The sequence below is a fragment of the Argentina silus genome (genome assembly GCF_951799395.1).
Source record: "Argentina silus genome assembly, chromosome: 3".
Taxonomy (NCBI): domain Eukaryota; kingdom Metazoa; phylum Chordata; class Actinopteri; order Argentiniformes; family Argentinidae; genus Argentina; species Argentina silus.
In genome coordinates, this window is record NC_139657.1 from 11,432,286 (window position 1) to 11,453,270 (window position 20,985).

Sequence of the window (20,985 nt, forward strand, 5' to 3'; positions counted from 1 at the left end):
TAATAGCAACACTAATCATTAGCAAACACGAGCATGGTGAGAGATGAAAAGGTAGCGTAAACATTCAATTTGACTAGATTATCCTTTTCGTAATGAGGCCTAATGATCAGACAGAGTAAATAGCAATGTGTTAATTAGTAATTACACTGAATGATCCGGTGCACACAGAAAGGAATTAACTACAGCACCGGCAACATTACATAGATAGTTCTGTCCTGTTTGACCAAGGGGCTAATAACAAATCATGGCAATTAAGATAACTGTCCTCAGAAGAGAAATGGCACATCTGTAGCTGGTAGTATACTCCAGTGATAGCAAAAAAATGGCAGTGCCCAAGTTATTGAAGTTAGCCTATGAAGTTATCAGGGATCCCTATTTTTTGTTACTGCTATTTGCCTAGTGCAACATGGACTTGGGTGATAACCATGAATAAAAAACGTGTGCGTGATACATTAATTATAAAGGCAAAGCCAGAAAATGTACAGCCAGCAGGACTGTTTTGTGTGAGTAATGGTATCCTGAGATGAGATGTATAAGATGAGATGCACAGTGACATTCCAAATAATTCAAGTCATTTTCACATGTGGACAAATCTGTTAACCCAGGCAAAACTATTTCTTATTAGTATTATAATTGAAGGAGTCCTTTAATAGGAACTGTTTGCACAATCATATGTTAAACAAACACCATGTCATCATCATCATTTCAGCATACCATATAATCAATCTAAATTGTACCAAATTGTAGGTGCTAACCTAGACTTTTGGTGATACTATTTCAGAAAAATACTTAAAGATCTGCTGCCATCTAGTGGCAATTACTTTAAACTATGTGTCCCGTGTCCCTGCCATAGCAATGATGCCATATCCCGTGTCCCTGCCCTCTCACCAATTATAGATTAGTGACTGATACAACACAGATACAGGCCTACCTGTAATATGTTTGAGAGACCTGAAGCCTCCTGTCTGTGTTACTCAGCTCCAAGCAGGGATTTCATGAATTCCTGAAAAGAGAAAATATAACAGTAGTATACTTCAAAAAACATAACATAACATAATAATACAATTTCAGTTTCAAAAAGTAAATTGGCCTTGAAGCATCTGTCAAACCCTAACTCCAGCTCTAACGCTAGCTCCAGCTCTAGCCCTAGCACTTACCCTAGCTCCAAGCCTAACCTTAGCTCCAGCACTAACAACTAATACTAACCTAGCCGAGCTGCAGCCCTAACCCTTTCACGACTTACCCCAGATCCAGCCCTAACCCTAGGCCCAGCCCTAACCTATAGCTCAAGCCCTAACTCTACCTACAGCCCTAACCCTAGCTCCAGCCCTAACTCTACCTCCAGCCATTACCCTACCCAACTAGCCCTATAGATCCAGCCCTGACCCCTAGCCCATCCCTAACCCTAGCTCCACCAGCCCTGACCCCTAGCCCCAGCCCTAACATATTTCCAGTCGGATGCACTGTTGAAATGAGGCATAGGCCTATTGAAATTTTGTTAAGAATCAAAACGAATCAAATCTGTTATATTACATGTTGATCTCACCTGCATGCTCTTCGCTATTCCGTTGGTGTGAAAAAAATATTTTAGAAGGGCAATAAGATTGATTTCTTTCCATGACTACGTTTACATCACGCACATAATACGCCGATTCCTGTCAATACTCCGAGTCTGAGTATACTATTCTGAGATGATGGGAGATTTGGTTGATTACAGCAACGCTACCGTAGTAAATTATAAAGTTGTAGAATTTGTTTGATGACCGAGTCTATGGATGCTTTAGATCCTTATCCTTCGTTTTCCATTGCCAACAGAGGGCAATGTCGTAGAATTTGTGTTGCAGTTCGGACGGAGGGGGGAGATGACGACGTGTACCCGAATAAGCAGGAGGAACCGAGACCACCAGTGACAGATTGGAATTCTGAGTGGCTGGGAGAAACTCTCAAACTTCATAAGCTGCAAGCAAGAGTTAAACGACTTCATCAATCATTCTAAAATAGTTAACTGGAAGCGATTGAATGTGTCAACTTCTGTCTTCATGGCTCGCAAGACATCAGCAATCCACTATTGTCTCAGTTTGCGCTTGCTAATGACAAATAGCTAACGTTAGCTTGGTGGTTAGCGGTGGCTGTTTTGCAGGAGTTGGAGTTGAGCAGAGGAAGGAAGAGAGGAAGGAAAACTACGCACTGCAGTGCTACAATCAAACTTCTGAACAAGCTGGTTAGCTTGCTAGCTATTTTAGTTCACAGAGCTAGATCTTTTTGATACTTAGGGAACATATACCATGTGTTTTTATTGAGCCCGGGTCACGGACCCTGTTCTTCTGAGACTTATGAGAAAACAATGGTAGTTGAATAGCTAGCTACAAGAGCTAGCAATTAAGCAACAATATCCTCTAGCTAGCCAAGTTGTTGTGTAAGGACATATAACTGGTGTGGATAGAGCTTGTGTGATAGAGCCTGATTGGAAAAAGGTCTGTTTTATATTTGAAAGGCTGCGGCTGATCCGCTTTCATCATGGCAACAGATGTGATTGAGGGAGAGGTGGTGCTGAAAGGTGCTGGTGTCATGAGTTTGAACAATAGCAGCCCAGATCTAGATACACCCAGCACTTACGAGTCGCTGGGAAATAGGGAGACACCCAGTCCCTCATCTTCTGGGGTATCGGGAGAAGGCGAGGAAGAAGAGTTAGACAATTTGCAACACAGCACAGCAAGTTCATTGGAAAATGGAGAAGAGGCAGCAGAACAGAGTCCAACCCAAACAGGAGGTCCGCCTCAGGAAACGGCAACTCCAGACAATGGACAAAAACAAGCGGGGGTGCGAAGCTCAACTCCTGTTAGTCTTCCCCAGCCGCACTCAAGTTGTGTACACAATGGAAGGTAGGATTGGCTGCGTCGTGCCCTACCCAGTGTGTTGCCTTAGGCTATGTAATTGAAATGCTAGCTAGAAGTTAAATCATTGTGCTGTTGATTTTCATTGCAATGTTGTTCACACCACCACTATTATGAATTGTGTATGGTGGAATAAGTAGGCTATTGGTGTTGTGACAAAAACAAATAGGCTAATTCAAACTCATTTGCATAGCAGGTTTGATTGATCTAGGCCCCAATCTTCATGTCACAGTCTAAGCTAATCAGTGGAGTAGTATCAAGGCTATATAAGCAAAACCACTAACTATCCAAAGGTTGCATGTGTCTCCTGCAATTATTTAGGATTCCGATCTCTCTCTCCCACTCTCTCTTACACACACACACACACACACACACACACACACACACACACACACACACACACACACACACACACATCATGGAGCATGACCAACAGAACATGGCATGCACAACATCAGTTAGGGCTTGTGCTTTCGCAGGTCTACAGCTGTCTAGGTCTTAATGCTCATAATATTTGTATTATGGTGGTGGACTTGGCTCCCTATTGCTCAGCGTTCACTGTGTCAATCTGAAGGATAATCAATCACACATCCACCCTATCAGAGGCACTGTAGTTCTATTGAGAGTTCTGCTTGGATTTCATTGGAAAGGGTAACCACCCATGAAAATTCAGAGCCAGGAAATTGCCCAAGTACAGGCAAGGGTCTAGAATCTCTTTTCCTGGCAGGGCTGTGTGATTCTACCATGTAACCCTAGCTATGATTCTAACCCTAACCTTAGCTATGCTTTTGCACAGTAATGTACATGTCCAGGCCCCTCAAGCACACAGTAGCCTACATTTGACATTGTCCAGGTTTCTCAAGCACCATACAAAATTCCTTGACACACTACCGACTTCTCCTAGCTGGACTTCTGGTGTAACATGGAGATTAACGCTAGGCTATAGGATACATAACTACTAAACTGTGGTGTTATGGAATGTCTTGAGCGGGGCATGCCTTGAATATTTTGAGTGCTAGTACATTATTGTTTATGATTAGGCCTAATGCATCAAAGGAGCTCTGTATTGCATATGGATAACAGGGGCTGGCATTAGTTAATAGGCCTAGCTAATGATTCCTAAGCCCCCCTAACACGCAACTTCTTAGCCTCTGAGATTCTCTAAAAGCCAATGGCCTGATTATGGGGCCAGTTGCAAGCTAAGGTTTAGGGAACGTGAATTGGGTATTGATTAGCTTTGCCACACACAGCATCTATTGAGGTTCGGTGAAATGGTGGGGCAACTTGGCTCTTCCCTCCTCACATCTGCCAAAGGAGTTGTATTACGGGCAGAGGAAGCCTATGTTTGATGTCTAGGCTAGTACAAGCTGCAGTTCACAGATAAACAATAATGCGTCGGATATTTTTTGTTTGTTGCAGATTATCTCTGTCGTTGCTCTTGAACCTCAAATGTTTTTTGGAACACAGAGTGCCTTTTAGAAACTGAAGAGGAAATTAAAATGTCATGACACTTTTTTTTGGCAGCCTGGAGCGTCAGGAGTCTGTCGCCACAACAGAGGCTCGTTTAAGAATGGAAGGGGTGGAGCTTAAAGAAGAGTGGCAGGACGAGGACTTCCCCAGGTATCAAGTTTCCATACATATTTTTGTGCAAGAATCATTCATCTCTGATGTCTTCTCACACATTCATGACATGATGGGCTTTTGCCACCTCAACCTCCATTTTGATAGATCACCTACTGTTGATTTGTTTTACAGGCCTCTACCTGAGGAGGAAGACATTCAGCTTGATGATGATCTCTTCGCTGGCACTTCTGGAGAAGGCGATGCTGGTAACGACACCACTGAAATATATCTGTTCATTGATATCTCTAGCTAGGTGATCTTTGTCAACCAAATCAACTGCACAACAAGCCCTACAGTTTAATATGGCTGGCATGTGTACATTCTGCAAGTTGCTCATGTCATCATTACTGATGTTATCCATCTCTCACGGTTCTCCTCTAGCCACTCCAAGCTATGCTGTGAGTAGCGGTAAGAAGGCCAAGAAGAAGCTTGCCGCTCCAGATATCAGCCTGACCCTTGACCGTAGTGAAGGCTCTATCCTCTCTGATGAGCTGGATGACAGTGCAGACCTGGACTTAGACGACATAGACACTCCCTCAGACAACAGCAATGAGTTTGAGTGGGAAGGTATGAACCACATGACTATCTGCAGCTAGAAGTTCTTCAATGTCTCCCAACCCTGATATTTGAGTAGCTCTTGAGTATGCAGGTTGTCTATGGCAAAGTGCACCATGGACAACAATGGATTAAAGTGTAAGATCAGCCTAAATGATGTGTTGAATTGGAGTATGTTGGTTGAAGGTCTTAGTGAAGGGCATGGAAGACAGCCCACCAAGGTCTTCTTATTGGCCCAAAGTGGGTAAATAGAGTAACCTAAAGTGGGTGTTCTCAGGTCTGTGTTCCATCAGTAAAGTTCTCCCTCAGCTCTAGCACCCCTACGGATCATTTTCCAGAGCTAACCCTGAGCGTTGGATGGGGACATGAAGGGTGGTTAAATGGTGTTCTGTTGTTTTTTTGTGTTTCCACTCTGCTGCCTTTCTATTTGTTGCCTGGAAGGATTGTTTCCGTTCTTTGCTTGGAAACATGCCCCAAGCCAGCAACAGGTTTCTCTCTTCTGTGTGGTAAGGTCTTATGGACAGCCCCTTGTTTTCTCCCAACCACAGGTCAATCAACCAAAAATGCCCTGATTGTCTTCTTCCTCCAATTCTACTCCTATGTGTGCATCAACTATGTAAACAAATCAAGTGGTGTGTTTTGTTTGGCATTGCATACCTTCAAGTCATTTTTACTTTGAGGGTTTGTAAGCATGTCCTCACTCCTTTTCCCTTCAAATCATTATTTACTTTGAGTTAGTTGAAGTATCAGTCAGTGTGTGTGTGTCAGTCAGCTCAAGTAGAGGCGTTGCAACCCATTACTCTTGGATGGATGTGGTCTATGATTAAGTGTTGTTATTCAGAGATATGATATTTCCAAATCTACTTGTTGAGTTCTCTAAAATAAACATGTAACATTTTGGAACATGAATGAAAATTATTAGGATGAAACAATGTCATGATGTGATTCTCTCCAGTTGCACTGGAATTTCTTTTTTCATCCTGCTTGTTGCATGCTTGATATTCCACGCACCATGAGATACGGATCAGATGTGATTATTGGTGCTCTTGTTTGATTGGGCAATATTGCTAATCAGACGATCTCTGTTGATAATGTACCATGAATTGAATAAGGAAACAATAAGACTAGATTGCATGTAAGTGTTAAAGACCGACTTTGATTTAGATATAGGAAGATCCAATGGCCTTGGATCAATCTTAGCTTGTATCACATTGCAGATAAACATTACGATGATAGAATAATGATGACCGTACAGTGAACTGGTGGGCAGCTAATGACATTAGTGGCCCTTAAGTGCAAAAGGATTGATTAAAAGACAAGCCATGGAAGACCCATGGCATAACACCCAATCTGTGGCCTGAAACTAAAGAGTTCTCTTCTTCCTCAGATGATCTACCCAAGCCCAAAACTACTGAGCTGCTGCGCAAAGGGGTGGAGTCCGTCCAGGAATACTCTGCCTCAGAGGAGAGGGAGGAGGGCCGGCGCTGGAGAGTGTTCCGTATCGGGGAGCAGGAACACAGAGTGGACATGAAGGCTATTGAGCCCTACAAGAGGGTCATCAGCCACGGAGGTCAGTGCCATCGCATGTGACAGTACAGATGTCACATACAAAGCAGGTTGTGTTGTGACACTTAAATGTGGTTTGACACACTTTGTTTTTTGCAGGTTACTATGGAGATGGCTTGAATGCCATCATTGTGTTTGCAGTGTGTTTTATGCCCGAGAGCAATCAACCAAACTACAGATACATCATGGACAATCTCTTCAAGTGAGGGCTGGTTTGGCATTTTGTTTTACTGACTTCTTTGTACAACTCCCACCCTGCTCTTTTGGACCATCACTAAACAGAATCTCCTTGTGCAGGTATGTCATTGGTACTCTGGAGCTGTTGGTGGCTGAGAACTATATGATTGTGTATTTGAATGGGGCTACCTCTCGAAGGAAGATGCCGAGTGTCGGTTGGCTCAGGAAGTGCTATCAGCAGATTGACCGGAGGTGAGTCACCATTGCCCTGTCAGAAATAAACCATGATACGCCTCTTTAGGTCTCCTCCATCTATGTAAGCAATGTGGCAGAAGGATGGATGTAAGCAATGTGGCAGAAGCTTCTCCTAGCCTTTAAGGTCCCACTAAAGTGAAAGCCGTCATTTCTAGCATCACCCAAATATGACTGCCCGATCCTCTCAGATCTATGAGGGGTCATTACAATTGTCATGTGGTTGGGGCTACAGGTTGACAGCAACTAGGCAGAATCATGGTATGAGTTGGATTCATGGGCCTCTGGCATTCAGACTGTCCCCATTAACAGATCCATTTGATGTTCCATTGGTAAAAGCTACTTTGTTCTTTGTTACAGGTTAAGGAAGAATCTGAAGTCTTTGATCATTGTCCACCCCTCCTGGTTTATTCGCACCCTCTTGGCCATCACAAAACCTTTCATTAGGTAGGTGATACTACGCTCTCAGATTAACAATATGGCTTATATTACTTTTCACTTTCAATTACAGTCTGTAATGCCCCTGTGCTTTCATTTTCCAGCTCAAAATTTACCCAGAAAATCAAGTACGTGTTCAGTCTGACAGACCTGGCTGAGCTTGTTCCCATGGAGTATGTGTCTATACCAGACTGCATCAAAGAGTAAGTGCTCAGCTCAGAAACGATTCGTCTTTTCTTTTCTTTTTTTTGGATGGGGGGGGGGGGGGTACCTCAATCCACACACTTCCATGTCCATTTTTGATTGGTTTCATCTGTGTAGAGGAATAAGACCAATAGGAGTGTTACAAATTCCCAGATGAGTGCATACCCCCATCTATCGACCATTCATCTACAACTGAAACTGGAGCCATTGTTGGAAGTGTTGAAATATCTTGTTCCAAGCATAGGAAATGAAATCAGTACTTTGTTGTAAAAGGCATAGAGCTGGGTGTTTAAGTCCTAATCATTAAGTCTCTCGCACTGGAATGTCCCAGCAGACTTGTCTTTTTCTTTTCATGTTGATGGTATTAACATGGCAGTTGAATGTGCTTCAGCAGGACTTCTCCTTTTGAGTCTTATCAAATGTTTACAGTGCTCATGTGGATGTTTGGTTGCTGTTGGCTGTGATATTTCTCTATTCCCTAACCCCTTTTCCCTACCCCCTTCTAAGGTTTGACGAAGAAAAAAATAGGAAAAGCCGTAAAAGGTATCTGCACATTCACCCCAGTGCTGAGGCCAGGTGTCTAGGCATTTCTTGCATTGCACGGAACTAACAATGAATCGATTGGTTGGCTTTGAGGAATGCTACTTAACACCTCAGTCTCTCCCTCATGCCTAAAGTCATCGACCCAAAATGGCAGCTAACCATCTTGTTTAGATAGGAAACACTGAGTCTTTTCTCCCCTCCATCGCACTGACTCACATGAAACTTTTAGATCTGAATGTCAATCACAAGGCTATGTCAATTTGATAATAGATATGGGCCCTCCATCCCAAAGCTAACCAATGCTTTGATTTAGTATTGCCTTAAGTGCAGTTGTTAAATCTTTCAATTTAACACAACCCAAGTAATTGCATTATTTTAAGAATCTTAAAGTGGGCAAGACAATCAATTATGCTTTTCTAGAAAAGACCACTACTATAAATGTTTGTCATGCTATGAATTTGTAAAGACTTGGGAAACTGGCTTGGTGAAACCACAGCATTTGATTTTTTTATTGCACGTCATTAAATGTTGATCATTATTGTAGGTATAATGTATAACTGTCAATGCATTTTGCAGAGCTTTCTTGGAGTTTATGCAATGATTATTAAATGCTAAGTTTCTTTAAAAATACAGGTTCAGGTTCAGAATATGAAGTGCAAGTTGATGGGCTTGGTAGGTTGGTAAGGTGCTGTCCTCTGATGTTTGTGCTCTTGGATGAAGGGTTGTAACTGTAAACTGTGGTTGGACTCACAGGTGTTTGGTTGCACTGTAGCCATTTCTCCACACGGCCCCCTCAGTAACCAGTGGTTCACTGCACACTTGGCTTGTTGATCTCTCTGCTACTTGCATGATTCACTGCATACCAACTCCCCGAAGGCTGTTTTTTCTCTCACTGTGTACAAGCTCTAATATTAGCCTTGCCCGTGCAAACATTTACAATGTAAAAGCCCTACAACTCTTAAGACGTAAGGATAAAGGGGAGGTTTTTAAATGGTTTTTAAAAACCCAGTGCTTCCAAGATGAAGAAGGTATCTCTTAAATGTCAACATTTCCATATAGCTTTAGAATTGGATATTTAATACATTTGGAAGAGAGGGCGCGTGGCGGTTTTGAATATGTGGTAGGTGGCTTTTAGTTGATGTAGTGTTTTTAGCAATAGGAGCATGGCTAATATTTGTCAAGTCATTTCTTGCCGAGTGATTTACTGTGAAATACAGCTGAAAAATATGAACTGACCAAATCCACCAAATGATATGAAACAAAACTAATACTTAACTGTTGCCAAATCAATTATTAGCTTGTAATCTGGTATTTTGCTTCAAAAAGTATGTTGAAATTGCAGAGAGGATAAGGATCAGTTATACCATAATTGGACGCAATTGTGATGACCGTATACTTTTTGATCATGAACATCAACTTCGTGTTTTATCATAGATGTAACAGTAGCGCCTGGAGGTGGCTGACACCCACAATCATTTTGAGGAAGAAGATTCTGAGGAAGGGAAACAAGACTCCTATTGTTAAGTGTTAATCAATGAGCCCTGGTGGATTGGTGTGGTTCCATTCAAAGAGGCCTAAAAAGTGCACCCTCTCTCTTCAACAGCATTGACCAGGACATGCATGGCAAAGTAGAGATGGCAGCCGCTGCTGTGCCAGAGTGAGATGGGCAGCTCCACAAGCCCCGCAGGAAGAGATGGATGAAGAATGTGCAGAACCACAGCTGTTCATGTTGATACTCTGTGTGTTGCGACTGGAGCCTTAGATCTTTGTCAGAGAAGTGCCTTTATGAGACTTTGCTGCCTGTTACATTGTGGAACCCTTTCTCTGCTGTGTTAGTGTGCCAAGCGCTTGATCTCTGGTTCTCTCAATGCTCTGTTTCAAGCATTTTTATAACCTTTTATGTATCAAGCCAAACGTAGACATTTTTGATGTTGTCATAGTTACTGTTGTATCTTCAATGTATTTAAGGCACTCCGTTTCAAATGGTCGATGCATGTTCTTCATTACATTTAAATATATATTTATATTCAAAAAGTGATAAAGGACAGAGATTAATATATTTTTATGGTTGCTTTGATTTGAAACGTATTTTAGGTCACCAGAACCACAGTGACATTTGCTTAGAGCAGGTTTCACAGCACCCCTGTTACTCTTCACTGATGTCTTTGAAAAAATCCTGCATGAAAAAATATGTTTTGCAACTGTTCCCCCCCTCCCTTGAATGTGTCCTATGTAGGAACAAGGAGAATGTGTTTAAAAACAAAACAAGCTCAAGCAGTGATAAAGGTCAAGGCTGGAGATGAACCTCATGCCTGTTTAGTTCTGTAGGATGTTGATGTTTGTAAAATGGTTTTGGAAGGGGTTTTCTTGTACATTATTACTTGCAAGTAAATTTCTGAATTCAAATGTTGGTCTTTATTTTCCTCACTCATAAATACAATAATAGGACATAGTTATGACAAGATGGAGCAATATCATACAATTCAAATGTGAAACCCACATAGTTGGCATATGTGGAACATATTATACTGTACACACATAATGTAATGGCAATGAATATCTTCTTGAATTGGATTTAGGTAAAACTGATGAATGAATGTAACCACACAACAATACTTAAATGTTAGTCGTACACTTTCATGCCTTTTGGGTATACACAGGCAAATTAAGTAGGCTTCAGTAGCCGTCCCCCATTTACAGTTGACCTAGACTTGCCATTATACTGTAGAACTGCTCTGTCAAGTTAAAATGTAAGCTTTCACTCCACTAGATGGCACTGCTGAATAGAAATAGAAAATGAATAGAAAATGTTCAGTACCAGCATACAAATCTACTTAAATCTTTCAATAGTCCATTCACAATACCCAATTTATATAAAATACATAGCATTTCATAACCTTCACATAGTATTCCTAGATTCCAGTGTCTTTAAGTGAGCCATTAATTGCTTTGAAACGGAGGAATGACTCCAGGCACCTGATGACAACATCGTCAACCTCTGGATCAAACTTGTTTGCTAGGAGATGGTGTTGTTGTAGTAGCCACTTGAGATCCCCAGTCCCATAGACACACACTGCCCTTCTGTAGGTGCCGGTACATGGTGAGTATGGGGCTCCTGTCTTCACATCCCCTGTTAAGTAACTCCACTTCACCACGCGAGCAATGGCATTCATGTCAGAATCGTCATACTTGCTGTTAGGAGGCTTTGACCCTGGCACGGCAGGCATCCGCTGTAGAGTGGCCCACAGGTGTTCATCAGGGCTGAACGTGTCCTTCTCCCACTCCAGGAGATTCTGGGCCTCCTGGTCCACTAACACATGTCTGACAAAGTCTCGTGTGACCACAAAGTAGGCATTGCCAGAGTACATAGGGGTACTGATGGGAGGGGGGCTCTTCAGGACACTGGTCCTGATGACAATGTTGGTGACATTGTGGTGGTACTGCCACCGCTGATTCTTGTAGCTATTTGACTCTGACTCCATACTGTTCCTGCCATTGAGCACGTTGAGTGCCTGAACCATCTCTGCATTGGTCTTAATAGGGAAGTCTGTCCCACAGGTGTTGAGCAAATACCTCCACTGAACAGTTGAGTTGAGAAGATCCTTCATGCAGTTTAGATCTGCTTGCACTCGAGACCACGATTGGTAAACTACACTCTCTATTTTACTGGCCACAAATACATTTGGCAAACAGGACACAATGGCCCTCGCAGCATTTTTGAATTCCTCAGAGGATTTCTGGTCCACATGCACGCAGTATACATTCTGAGGGGTGTAAACAGCACGCAGGAGTCGCTCAAACATCTCAATCTTCTCATGGATCACTATGGAATAGGCAATGGGAAAGTTTCTCTCCTCCGCACTCAGGGGCATTGTGATAAACCCTCTGCCTCTTACATAAGCTTTACAGTCCTGTGTCACATTGAGGTAGAATGCCTCTGGCAAGAGGTTCTTCCTCGTTGTTGTCAGTAGGCGGTTGAGATGCTCTCTCTTCAGGTTCTCCAAGTTTCCTCTAATGATGGCTGAGCAGGCTGGTAGGTCGTCCAGGTATTTCTGTGGTAGGAGATCAGCTGCTTGGAGTGGTGTAGTCCTCTCGGAGAGCATCTGTCTCGGAGTTTGCCAGGAAAAAAAGTAAATACACACACTAATCAGGATGAGAAAGAGGATTACGGAGTATCTCTTTGCGAACTTAAGAGCCATAACTAAAGTAGTGTGGTGTGCCAACCTGTTTTTGGTGTGACCTATGCAGTGAATAGGGAGCTATGAGTCACACAGCAGCTTAGAACTTAATGAGGAGAGGCTCACACACCTCTCTTACATACATTCACTCGAGTGGGCGTGACACAAGAATAAGGAAGATTAGTGATTGGTCGAATAGATATGAACATTTGAACCTGTATATTTGGATTTGAAATTCAGTTTTTTATTGCATTGATAGTATTTACAATTTACTTTAACACCAATATTATGAAGTTTGCTACAACCTTGATTAACATCATGCAAATAGGTAGTGAAAACCCCTCTATTTCACTATACCCCTTACAAATGTCACATTTGCATCATATACTGTAAGAACACAAACTGTACAATCAAAAACAGACATAATTTATCAAAATTAATCTCACTTCAGTGTGCGAAAAAATAAATCTACTGATCTCATAATAATATGCTGTAGACCATACTCATAAGCCACTTCTACAAAAGATACCTCTACAAAAATGTTCTATCAAATCCATTTGAAAAAATATACTTCCAAAATAGAGGTCTTAGCTATGGGACGTAGAAAAAAGCCTTTCAAGGGTGTGCAAAGAGTACTTCTAGGATCTGTTGAGGTACGTGCTCTCATCCACATCCTGGTCTCCGTCAGTGTCCTGCTCATGGATGAAGCTGTAGCGGCGGTACACAGAGCCCTCCCTGCTGGTGTACACCACGTCTGCCTCATCCCCACTGTCCGGCTCGGGCACACCATGGGGCATACTGCTGCGGGCGCTGCCGCTCAGTCTCTCATAGCTCTGACTCCAGCACAGCCTCTTCCTCGCCCGGGCCTGGACCAGGGCAAACACAGTCAAGGCCAGGACCAGCGCCAGCAGCAGGGCAGCGGGCAGAGCGGCCGAGGTGTGCTTGAGAGCTCCAGAGGTCTTGTTGAGGTCTGCTGGCTGGCCGCTCCCGCTCCCTGCCTTGGGCTGAGGGGCTTCCACACACAGAGCTACCACAAAGAGACAAGTGTTAGGAACTGATCTTGTTGAAACACAACATGTGGTGATATCAAAGATAGGACAATGGTGTCAAAGCATTGAACATTGTTGTGAATAGTAATGATTAGTTGAGAACCGAATTAGAGGGGTTTCCTGTTATGCTGGGCTGTTTCTTCCACTTTTCCCCAAGCAGAAGTGAAAACATGACATCTGCGGGGACGGGAGGGGACGGGGCTAGTGGCTGACAATGCCGGTGGTGGCTATGGGCAGGGGTGGGCCAAACGTGCGTCTTGCCCACCCAATTGAAAAGTTAAGACTTTTTTCCGGGGGCGTGTTTGAATGTTTAATCTCATATTTGTATTTATGTAGATCCATATACTATGTCTATTTATCTATTTAGGGCATGTTTTCACTGAAACAGCCCAGCATAACAGGAAACCCCTCTAAACCGCAGAGATTGCCTTAAACATGCTGGCCAAGCATAGGACTGGCAGGGGCTCTACCTGAGCGGGTGTCACAGACACAGCAGTCAGTGCCATTCTCCACAGGCTGGCAGCAGCGGGCACAGTGGTTCTCCACAGCGTGAAGGGCAAAGTCAGGATGGCAGGTCAAACACTGGTCAGGTCTGGGACCAGTACAGTGTTTGCATGAGCTGTCACATGGCTCACAGCTCTCCTGCAATGTCAGGTTATACTGTGAGACCGTACTCCAGAGGAATATAGAGAGAAATGGCTTGGTAATAGTAACAATAGAACATTAAAGGTATTCATATTTTATGATTAACTACTACAACTATTTGCTGATTATTTGCTATGCTATTTTACATGTAGCTTCCTTTCTCTCTGTTAATGAATAACGTGTCTATAATATCTGCTTTGGGGGGAAAAAACAGTACAACCTGTGGCAAGTGGCAGACAGTACCCCCTGCGTTGCATTCTATGGTCAAATCCAGCCTAATGCAATGGATCTTGACATGTGACTCAGAACTCACTTCCACCGAGAAGTACTGTCCCTCCTCACAGCGTGGGTAGCACGCATTCTCCTGCAGCACTGAGCCCCAGTCACATGTCAAACAGCCTTGGGGCGTGGGATCTGCAAACACACGCACACCCACCAGCCCACCCTGTGAACCCTGTGATCTAAGAGCTGTAAAGGAATGACGATTACACTGCTATACCTGACAAATAGAGAAGATAAAACAAGAAAGGGTGTCCGTATTTATAATTTATTTCATTTATTTAACCAGGCAAGTAATTAACATACATGTTTGCAATGGTGGGGAAGGGGCTGAAAAGTACAGTACAATACACATATTCAACACACCCACACTATATACAGTATATATCATTTAGCTGACAATGGACGTACATACACAACAAACGTATGATGCTGTGTGTGATGTGGCATTTGAGATAAAAGATGGGGGTGGTACCTGTGCAGGTCTGGCAGCTGATGTGGCACTGTTTGCAGACCTGGTTGAGCTGGTTGTGCTGATTGAGCTGGTAGAAGCGGTGTGGACAGAGCTCCACACACAGCCTGGTGCCGTGCAGCTCCAATAGGGGAGGGAGACAGGCCCTACAGGACTCCAGCCCTGGCCCAGAACACAGCTCACAGGAGCTGTCGCATTTCTCACAGCTGGTCCCCTCACTGTAGTACCTACAGGCAATAGTATTATCAGTAGTCAATGATTTAGCCAGTGATAATGTAATGTACACCTATAAAGAGACACAGTTTATAACTTGCATTTCGACATGAAGGGCAACAACAGATCAGTAAAAGTCATTGAATAACAACTGAGCATAATCATAAATGGGTGGTAATGTGGCACAAGCTTTTCAATGGCGAAAACGAAACATGCAAAATATTTCCTTGTAACGTTTTACTTTTTCCAGGACCACAACCAGGATGCAGCAGTTAGGTTTCAACAGTATTTGTTTCCACATCTAGAGCTTACACAGTACGTCATACTGTATGTGGCGTGTCTTCTACGTGGGAGACCTGGGTTTGAGCCCCACCTGTTGCATGGACACCTCATGAGTGCATTAGGCCACTCACCCAGTGGGGCAGTGAGAGACACAAAGGTGGAGGAGGTGAAGGTATCCTGTGGAACAGCTCAGGCAGTCTTTAGGTGAAGCCCCAGAGCAGGTCCCACAGACGTGGTCACACGGCAAACAGAAGCCCAGCTCTGTCCCATCAGCCTCCTGTCTGGAACTGTAGGTGCCGGCTGGGCACTCACTCACACAGGAGCTGTCTGTATAAACACACATACACACACACACACTACATTTGAATGGAAGGTATTAAATATTGTTAGCATAACACACATTTCCAGCCATTTTAGGCAAAACAGTTCCTTCTGAGAGCAGTAAGGATAGAGGCAATGAGGCACATGATGCGGCATTATGCTAGCATGCTAACACATGCTCTTATACCCTGGGGGTCAGTGCTTACTGTGGAGGTATTTGGGCACGGCACAGGTCTGGCACTCATTGTGCCCCGGGCCCCCACAGGTTTGGCAGTGGCGGTGGCAGGACAGACAGGTGAACTGGTCATCGTGGAGGAAGGTTCGAGGTGGGCAGTCTGTGTCACCTGTCACTCCACACAGTAGAGTGTTTGGGTCCAGCACCAGACCCTTCTCACACTGGGTACACTGTTTGGCCTCTGGTCCTAAGCAACCAGAGCAGGTCTGATGGCATTCTACAGATGATCAAACAACACTCAGTCACTTTCTATTGTACACGACCTGTCATATCACACAATATACAACGGTTTGATCAGAACAAGCATTATATTTATTCTGCTATCTACCTCATGCTACTGTTAATACATATATACTGCTAGACTGCATTACCCATACAGCTCATATGCTGCTACACTGTTCATACTGTAACTATTTATTCTGCTATAACGCTACTGTACTCATATACTGCTATACTGCACTGCTATATTATACTGCACTACTACTGATCATATATTGCACTACCTGTAAATACTGTTCATTGCACTTTCTGCTATTTTGCACTTCTGGTTAGACGCTAACTGCATTTCGTTGTCTCTGTACTTGTACTCTGCACAATGACAATAAAGTTGAATCTAATCTAATCTAATCATTGTGAATGGCCAAGAGGCCTTCAAAGCCGTGCTTTATTCCCTGATAAAGTAAAAGCGATGACACGTTCTTGTGATAATGCTCTGTTTTGTAATTGTTGTATGAAAGCAATAAGGCACTCGAGTCCTTGCTTTAATCGTGAATAAAGTCACAGTTCAAAGGGTTGTTGCTTACGTCCACCAGCTGTGACTTTATTCACCATAAACCACAGCCTCTCATGACTCATTGTATAAATAAGTATATAGGCTTTTACAGTAAAGGGAGATGTCTCATGGCTTATTAAAAAGCTTGAACAAAGTCAAAACAAACAGATACTTTCATGTTAGAGCCACCCACGTATCCTAAGCAAGCTGGATGATCAAGTTTTCCAGTCAGGATGGTAGTGTTATGGCAGTTGCGTGCCATTGGAGCCTCACCTTGGCATTCCATAGCAGTGGTTTCATAGTAGGTCCCTGTGGGACAGTCCTTGGAGCACACGCCCTCGTACAGCTTTGGGGTGAGACTGGAGCATGTCTCACAGTCATCCGCCAGGGGCCCTGAACAGCTGCTACAGGTGGGATGGCATGGACCACAACGGCCCTCCTCCATGTCCTCATAGTGGCCCATGGGGCAGCTGGCTTTACACACACCATTCAAGATCAGGTAAAGGAAACTGCACTCTAAAACAATAGGATAGGACAACACAGACATTCAGGTGTAAATGTGCTCGTGGCCTCTTATGAATTGTACATTGATTTAACCACAATCTAGCCTGAAACTGTAAATTTTCCATTCACGTGAGTGTGATGGGGATGAGGAAGCACAACTCTTTCCCTCCACAATGGGACTCATGACTGGGTGATTGAACATTCATGAACCATCAACATGAATGTGATGAACATTCTACCGGGGCACCATTGAAAGCATCCTGTTCAGCTGCATGACTGTGTGGGGCGGTAGCTGCACCGAACACAGCAGGAAAGCACTGCAACGCATAGTGAACACAGCTGGTAAGGTCATTGGTGCCCCACTCCCTTCCCTGCAAGACACCTACTCCACCCGCCTCACCCGAAAAGCTACCTCGATTGTGAGCGACGCAAGCCACCCCGCACACAGACTGTTCAGCCTCCTTCCTTCTGGAAGAAGGTATAGGAGCCTCCATGCCCACACCACCAGACTCATGACAAGCTTCATACCCCAAGCTGTTAGGAAGCTAAATTCTCTCCCCTCACCCCCCCCAGCCACATCCTCCAGGCTGCCAGGAAGCTGAAACCCCCCCCCAACCCTTCAGCCCCCCCCCCCCCCCCCCCCCCCCCCTAAAAACACTACTCTGGACAATCTACCGATCTATTGCACTATTAGTATTACCAGCATTTGCTATTTACTGTATTAACTGTCTTTACTGACTGTTCTTTTTGCACTGTTTAAATTATTTTATTGTCTGTCATTGAATGTTTCACTTTTAGTATGTCTTGTCTTATCTGTTGTGCCTGGGCACTTTATCTGTCTCACCGTGGGAGAGTGAGAAACGTCCTCTCGATTCCTTTGTATGTCTTGACATGTGAAGAATTGACAATAAAGCCACTTTGACTTTGACTTGACTTTGTGAGCACATGATAGGATCATGGCTGATCACTCACTAAAGCAGGTCCTGTCATCGGAGCAGACGTCACAGTGCGGCTGGCAGCGTCTGCAGGTGCCATCGTCACCTGGATAGCTCCTCAGAGAGCAGTTGAGCCTGCACAGGCCACTCTCCAGGAAGTGGTCATCAGCACATGACAGACACTGGGACTTGGTCCCATCACAGGTCAGACAGGATCCATCACACACTTCGCACGTCCCCTCTGCTGTCTCAAAGAAACCTCTGGAAATACCAAATGCAATTCAACCTCACTGTTGTAAAGAGAGTACATTGATTACATTGACCCTGAAATGACACATTTTTTTTGAAGAGTCTTCTGTTTGTTTGTTTTTTAATAGGTTTATAGAAAGAGAACTCACTCTGGGCAGTTGGACCAGCACCTCCCCTGGTGTAGGAAGAGTCTGTAGCTGCCCTTGGTGCAGCTGACACATGTATCACTGGTCTCCCTACAGGTCTCACAGTTGGGGGAGCAGTCCTCACACAGCTGGCTGGAGGGGTTGGCGTAGGACTCTGGGGGACAGTGCTCCACACACGAACCCTCCTGGTCAAGGAAATACCCTGCAGGCAGTACACACACACACACACACACATGCACGCAAGTACACACACACATGACATTTGTCATGCCCAAGATCTAGATCTACATGTCAAACCAGACAGGCAACATTGTTCACTGTACTTTACCTATAAAACATGTGGAGCAGTCGAGTGCTTGTGGACCAAAGCATGTCTCGCAGGCCACATCACAAGAGCGACATTCACCATCAGTTCCTTAGCAGAGGAAATAGCCAGTCAGTCAATAATTGGAATGTACACTTTAAAGAAAAAGAATCCTCAGCTTTTGCGGCACTGTTCTAATCTCTCCACCAGAGGGCAGGATCTCACTTAGATAAAAGCAAACAGATGACGTTTGTGCAATCTATTCAAGTGCACATGCTTTGTGCACTCTTTTAAGTAACAAGGCAATGAAACGACAGCAGTGAGCAACGTAAGCCCAAAAGTCATCATAGCTATTAAAACATATCAAAGCATTTACAGCTGCGTGTGTCCGGTCCCAGACCCAGGCCCAGATGTCCATGTTAGCAATTATGCAGAGTGACCAATGAGTTGAGGGTCTGGCACAGCTGGTCCACTCACCATCAAAGTACTGGCCCTGCAGGCAGTTCACTAGAGGGCACTGGCCGTGGAGAGGGGCGTTCCCGCTGTGGCAAAGGTCACAGTCTGTCCCCCGAGGGCCTCGGCACGACTGGCAGGAGCTGTGGCATGCCTGGCAGCGCCACCCACTGGAGTCACTAAAGGTCTGCTGAGGGCACTGCTTCACACATGCACCATCTGAGGGGGAAAAGGAGAGTGGGGGGGGTTATGAGGAACCTCTGCTGTGAAACATGCTTCCCTGATGGCCTGGTGGTTTATACAAAAGAGGACAGGTCCACACACATGCTGGCATCAAAGAGACTCCAGACGTTCAACTGAGTTGTGTATTTATTGACACTCTGCAAGTGGTAGACCAGGACCAAGACAGTGGAGCTCATATCTAAAATAACTTTCCCGGAACGATATCAGTAATGTGCTGTAACGTCCTTTAGAATTACACCAAAAACACATCCTCTCCCCTCTCTCTCTCTCTCAATCTACTGTATCATTCTCTTAATCTTCTCTTTCATTGCTCTTCTCCCCTGTCTGCCCTTCTGTCTCTCCACTCTCTCCCTCTCTACATTCCACCCGGCTGCCCAGCCATGAAATAATGACCCAAATCATTTGAAACTGGACCTGAAACTGCCGCTGACATTAGAGGAGTGTGAGAGAGAGAGAGAGAGAGAGAGAGAGAGAGAGAGACAGTCAAATATCTCATATTGTATGTATGATTTCAAGTCGTAATAAACATACAGTATACTTTATTCACTAATACTAATACTAAATAAATGCAGGACCAAATTATGTTATAACTAGCTAATAATGGTGTGTATGTAGTTAATAGCCAGATTTCCTAAATAAAGTGTTACCAAAACTGCTACTACTAAGAAAGGAATATAAGATAAAAAAGCAACATGTATGTAAGGTTATCACTGACTTAGAGGCCTGTACTATTCTACATAACAATCCAACAGAGCTCATACTCTTTGTCCATCTCTCCAAACCATCCCCAATTCTTATTTGCATTTACCATATATTTACATACCTTGTTCTGTAGATTCTTATTAATCTGATTTGCTGATTTGCAAGCCAAATGAAGACTGACTGCCATAGCTGGTCTTGAACATTGATGATTGATAGCCCTCATGTGCACATACACTGATTTGAGAGTAAAAAATAAGTATTTTTCTGTGGGCCAAAGTTACACTTAAGGCTACGACTAAGTCCAATAGTAAATGAACCTCAGGTTACGACTAAGCCCAATAGTAAATCAACTCTCTGAAGTAAGAAGAAAAGTGCCCTCTGGTACAGAAACCCATTCATATGTGGCAAAGGTGTTTGTTTCCCTTCCAAAAGTGATTTGGATCCATTAATTCTCCCGAATGAATGGATCAGAAGTTCATACTACAGAAGGTAATAGAGGTGAGTAGTACAGTACCGTGGAGGAAGTGTCCTGTCTGGCAGGCCAGACACAGTGTGTCACTCCTGCAGTCAGTGCATGGTGCTGGGCAGGTCAGACACACACCCCTCCCCCGGTCCTCATAGGTCTTCTGAGGGCAGTGCCGGCGACACTGGTGCCTAAAGCTGTGGCGGGACAGATCAATCAAACCCACCTCAAACAAACAAGCTTCATCATCACACTATAGGCCTATTTCAAACAATCACTGATCCATTA

At 44.0% G+C, this 20,985-nt stretch overlaps 3 protein-coding genes across 4 annotated transcripts; 1 reads left to right on the forward strand and 2 right to left on the reverse strand.

The window, feature by feature from the left end:
* The first annotated feature begins 1,875 nt into the window (after nucleotides 1-1,875).
* On the forward strand, nucleotides 1,876-10,652 carry bnip2 (BCL2 interacting protein 2). 2 transcript variants are annotated; one of them, XM_083667109.1, is made up of 11 exons: nucleotides 1,876-2,882; nucleotides 4,419-4,514; nucleotides 4,650-4,723; nucleotides 4,899-5,084; nucleotides 6,460-6,642; nucleotides 6,738-6,840; nucleotides 6,936-7,067; nucleotides 7,428-7,514; nucleotides 7,610-7,708; nucleotides 8,217-8,252; nucleotides 9,856-10,652. In XM_083667109.1, the coding sequence occupies exons 1-11, from the start codon at nucleotides 2,518-2,520 to the stop codon at nucleotides 9,911-9,913; spliced, it is 1,419 nt and encodes a 472-aa protein (XP_083523235.1). In that variant the 5' UTR covers nucleotides 1,876-2,517; the 3' UTR covers nucleotides 9,914-10,652. The 2 variants fall into 2 exon arrangements, with proteins under 2 accessions (XP_083523235.1, XP_083523236.1); XM_083667110.1 differs by lacking the exon at nucleotides 8,217-8,252.
* A 2-nt stretch (nucleotides 10,653-10,654) lies between these two features.
* Nucleotides 10,655-12,466, reverse strand: gcnt3 (glucosaminyl (N-acetyl) transferase 3, mucin type). Its single transcript, XM_083667114.1, has one exon. The coding sequence runs from the start codon at nucleotides 12,449-12,451 to the stop codon at nucleotides 11,165-11,167; it is 1,287 nt and encodes a 428-aa protein (XP_083523240.1). The 5' UTR covers nucleotides 12,452-12,466; the 3' UTR covers nucleotides 10,655-11,164.
* A 200-nt stretch (nucleotides 12,467-12,666) lies between these two features.
* Nucleotides 12,667-15,412, reverse strand: LOC310802138 (proprotein convertase subtilisin/kexin type 5; the record flags this gene model as incomplete). Its single annotated transcript, XM_083666429.1, has 5 exons — nucleotides 12,667-13,457; nucleotides 13,950-14,121; nucleotides 14,438-14,538; nucleotides 14,879-15,102; nucleotides 15,408-15,412. 5 exons carry the CDS (start codon nucleotides 15,410-15,412, stop codon nucleotides 13,069-13,071), a joined length of 891 nt encoding a protein of 296 aa, XP_083522555.1. The 3' UTR covers nucleotides 12,667-13,068.
* Nucleotides 15,413-20,985: the final 5,573 nt, after the last annotated feature.

Bases quoted from the DNA above. Each gene is read 5' to 3' on its own strand.
- bnip2 (XM_083667109.1), top strand. From the start codon at position 2,518: ATGGCAACAGATGTGATTGAGGGAGAGGTGGTGCTGAAAGGTGCTGGT. The intron at 4,724-4,898 runs GTAACGACACCA...GTTCTCCTCTAG, and splicing joins TTCTGGAGAAGGCGATGCTG to CCACTCCAAGCTATGCTGTG. The intron at 7,709-8,216 runs GTAAGTGCTCAG...CCCCCTTCTAAG, and splicing joins ATACCAGACTGCATCAAAGA to GTTTGACGAAGAAAAAAATA.
- gcnt3 (XM_083667114.1), bottom strand. From the start codon at position 12,451: ATGGCTCTTAAGTTCGCAAAGAGATACTCCGTAATCCTCTTTCTCATC.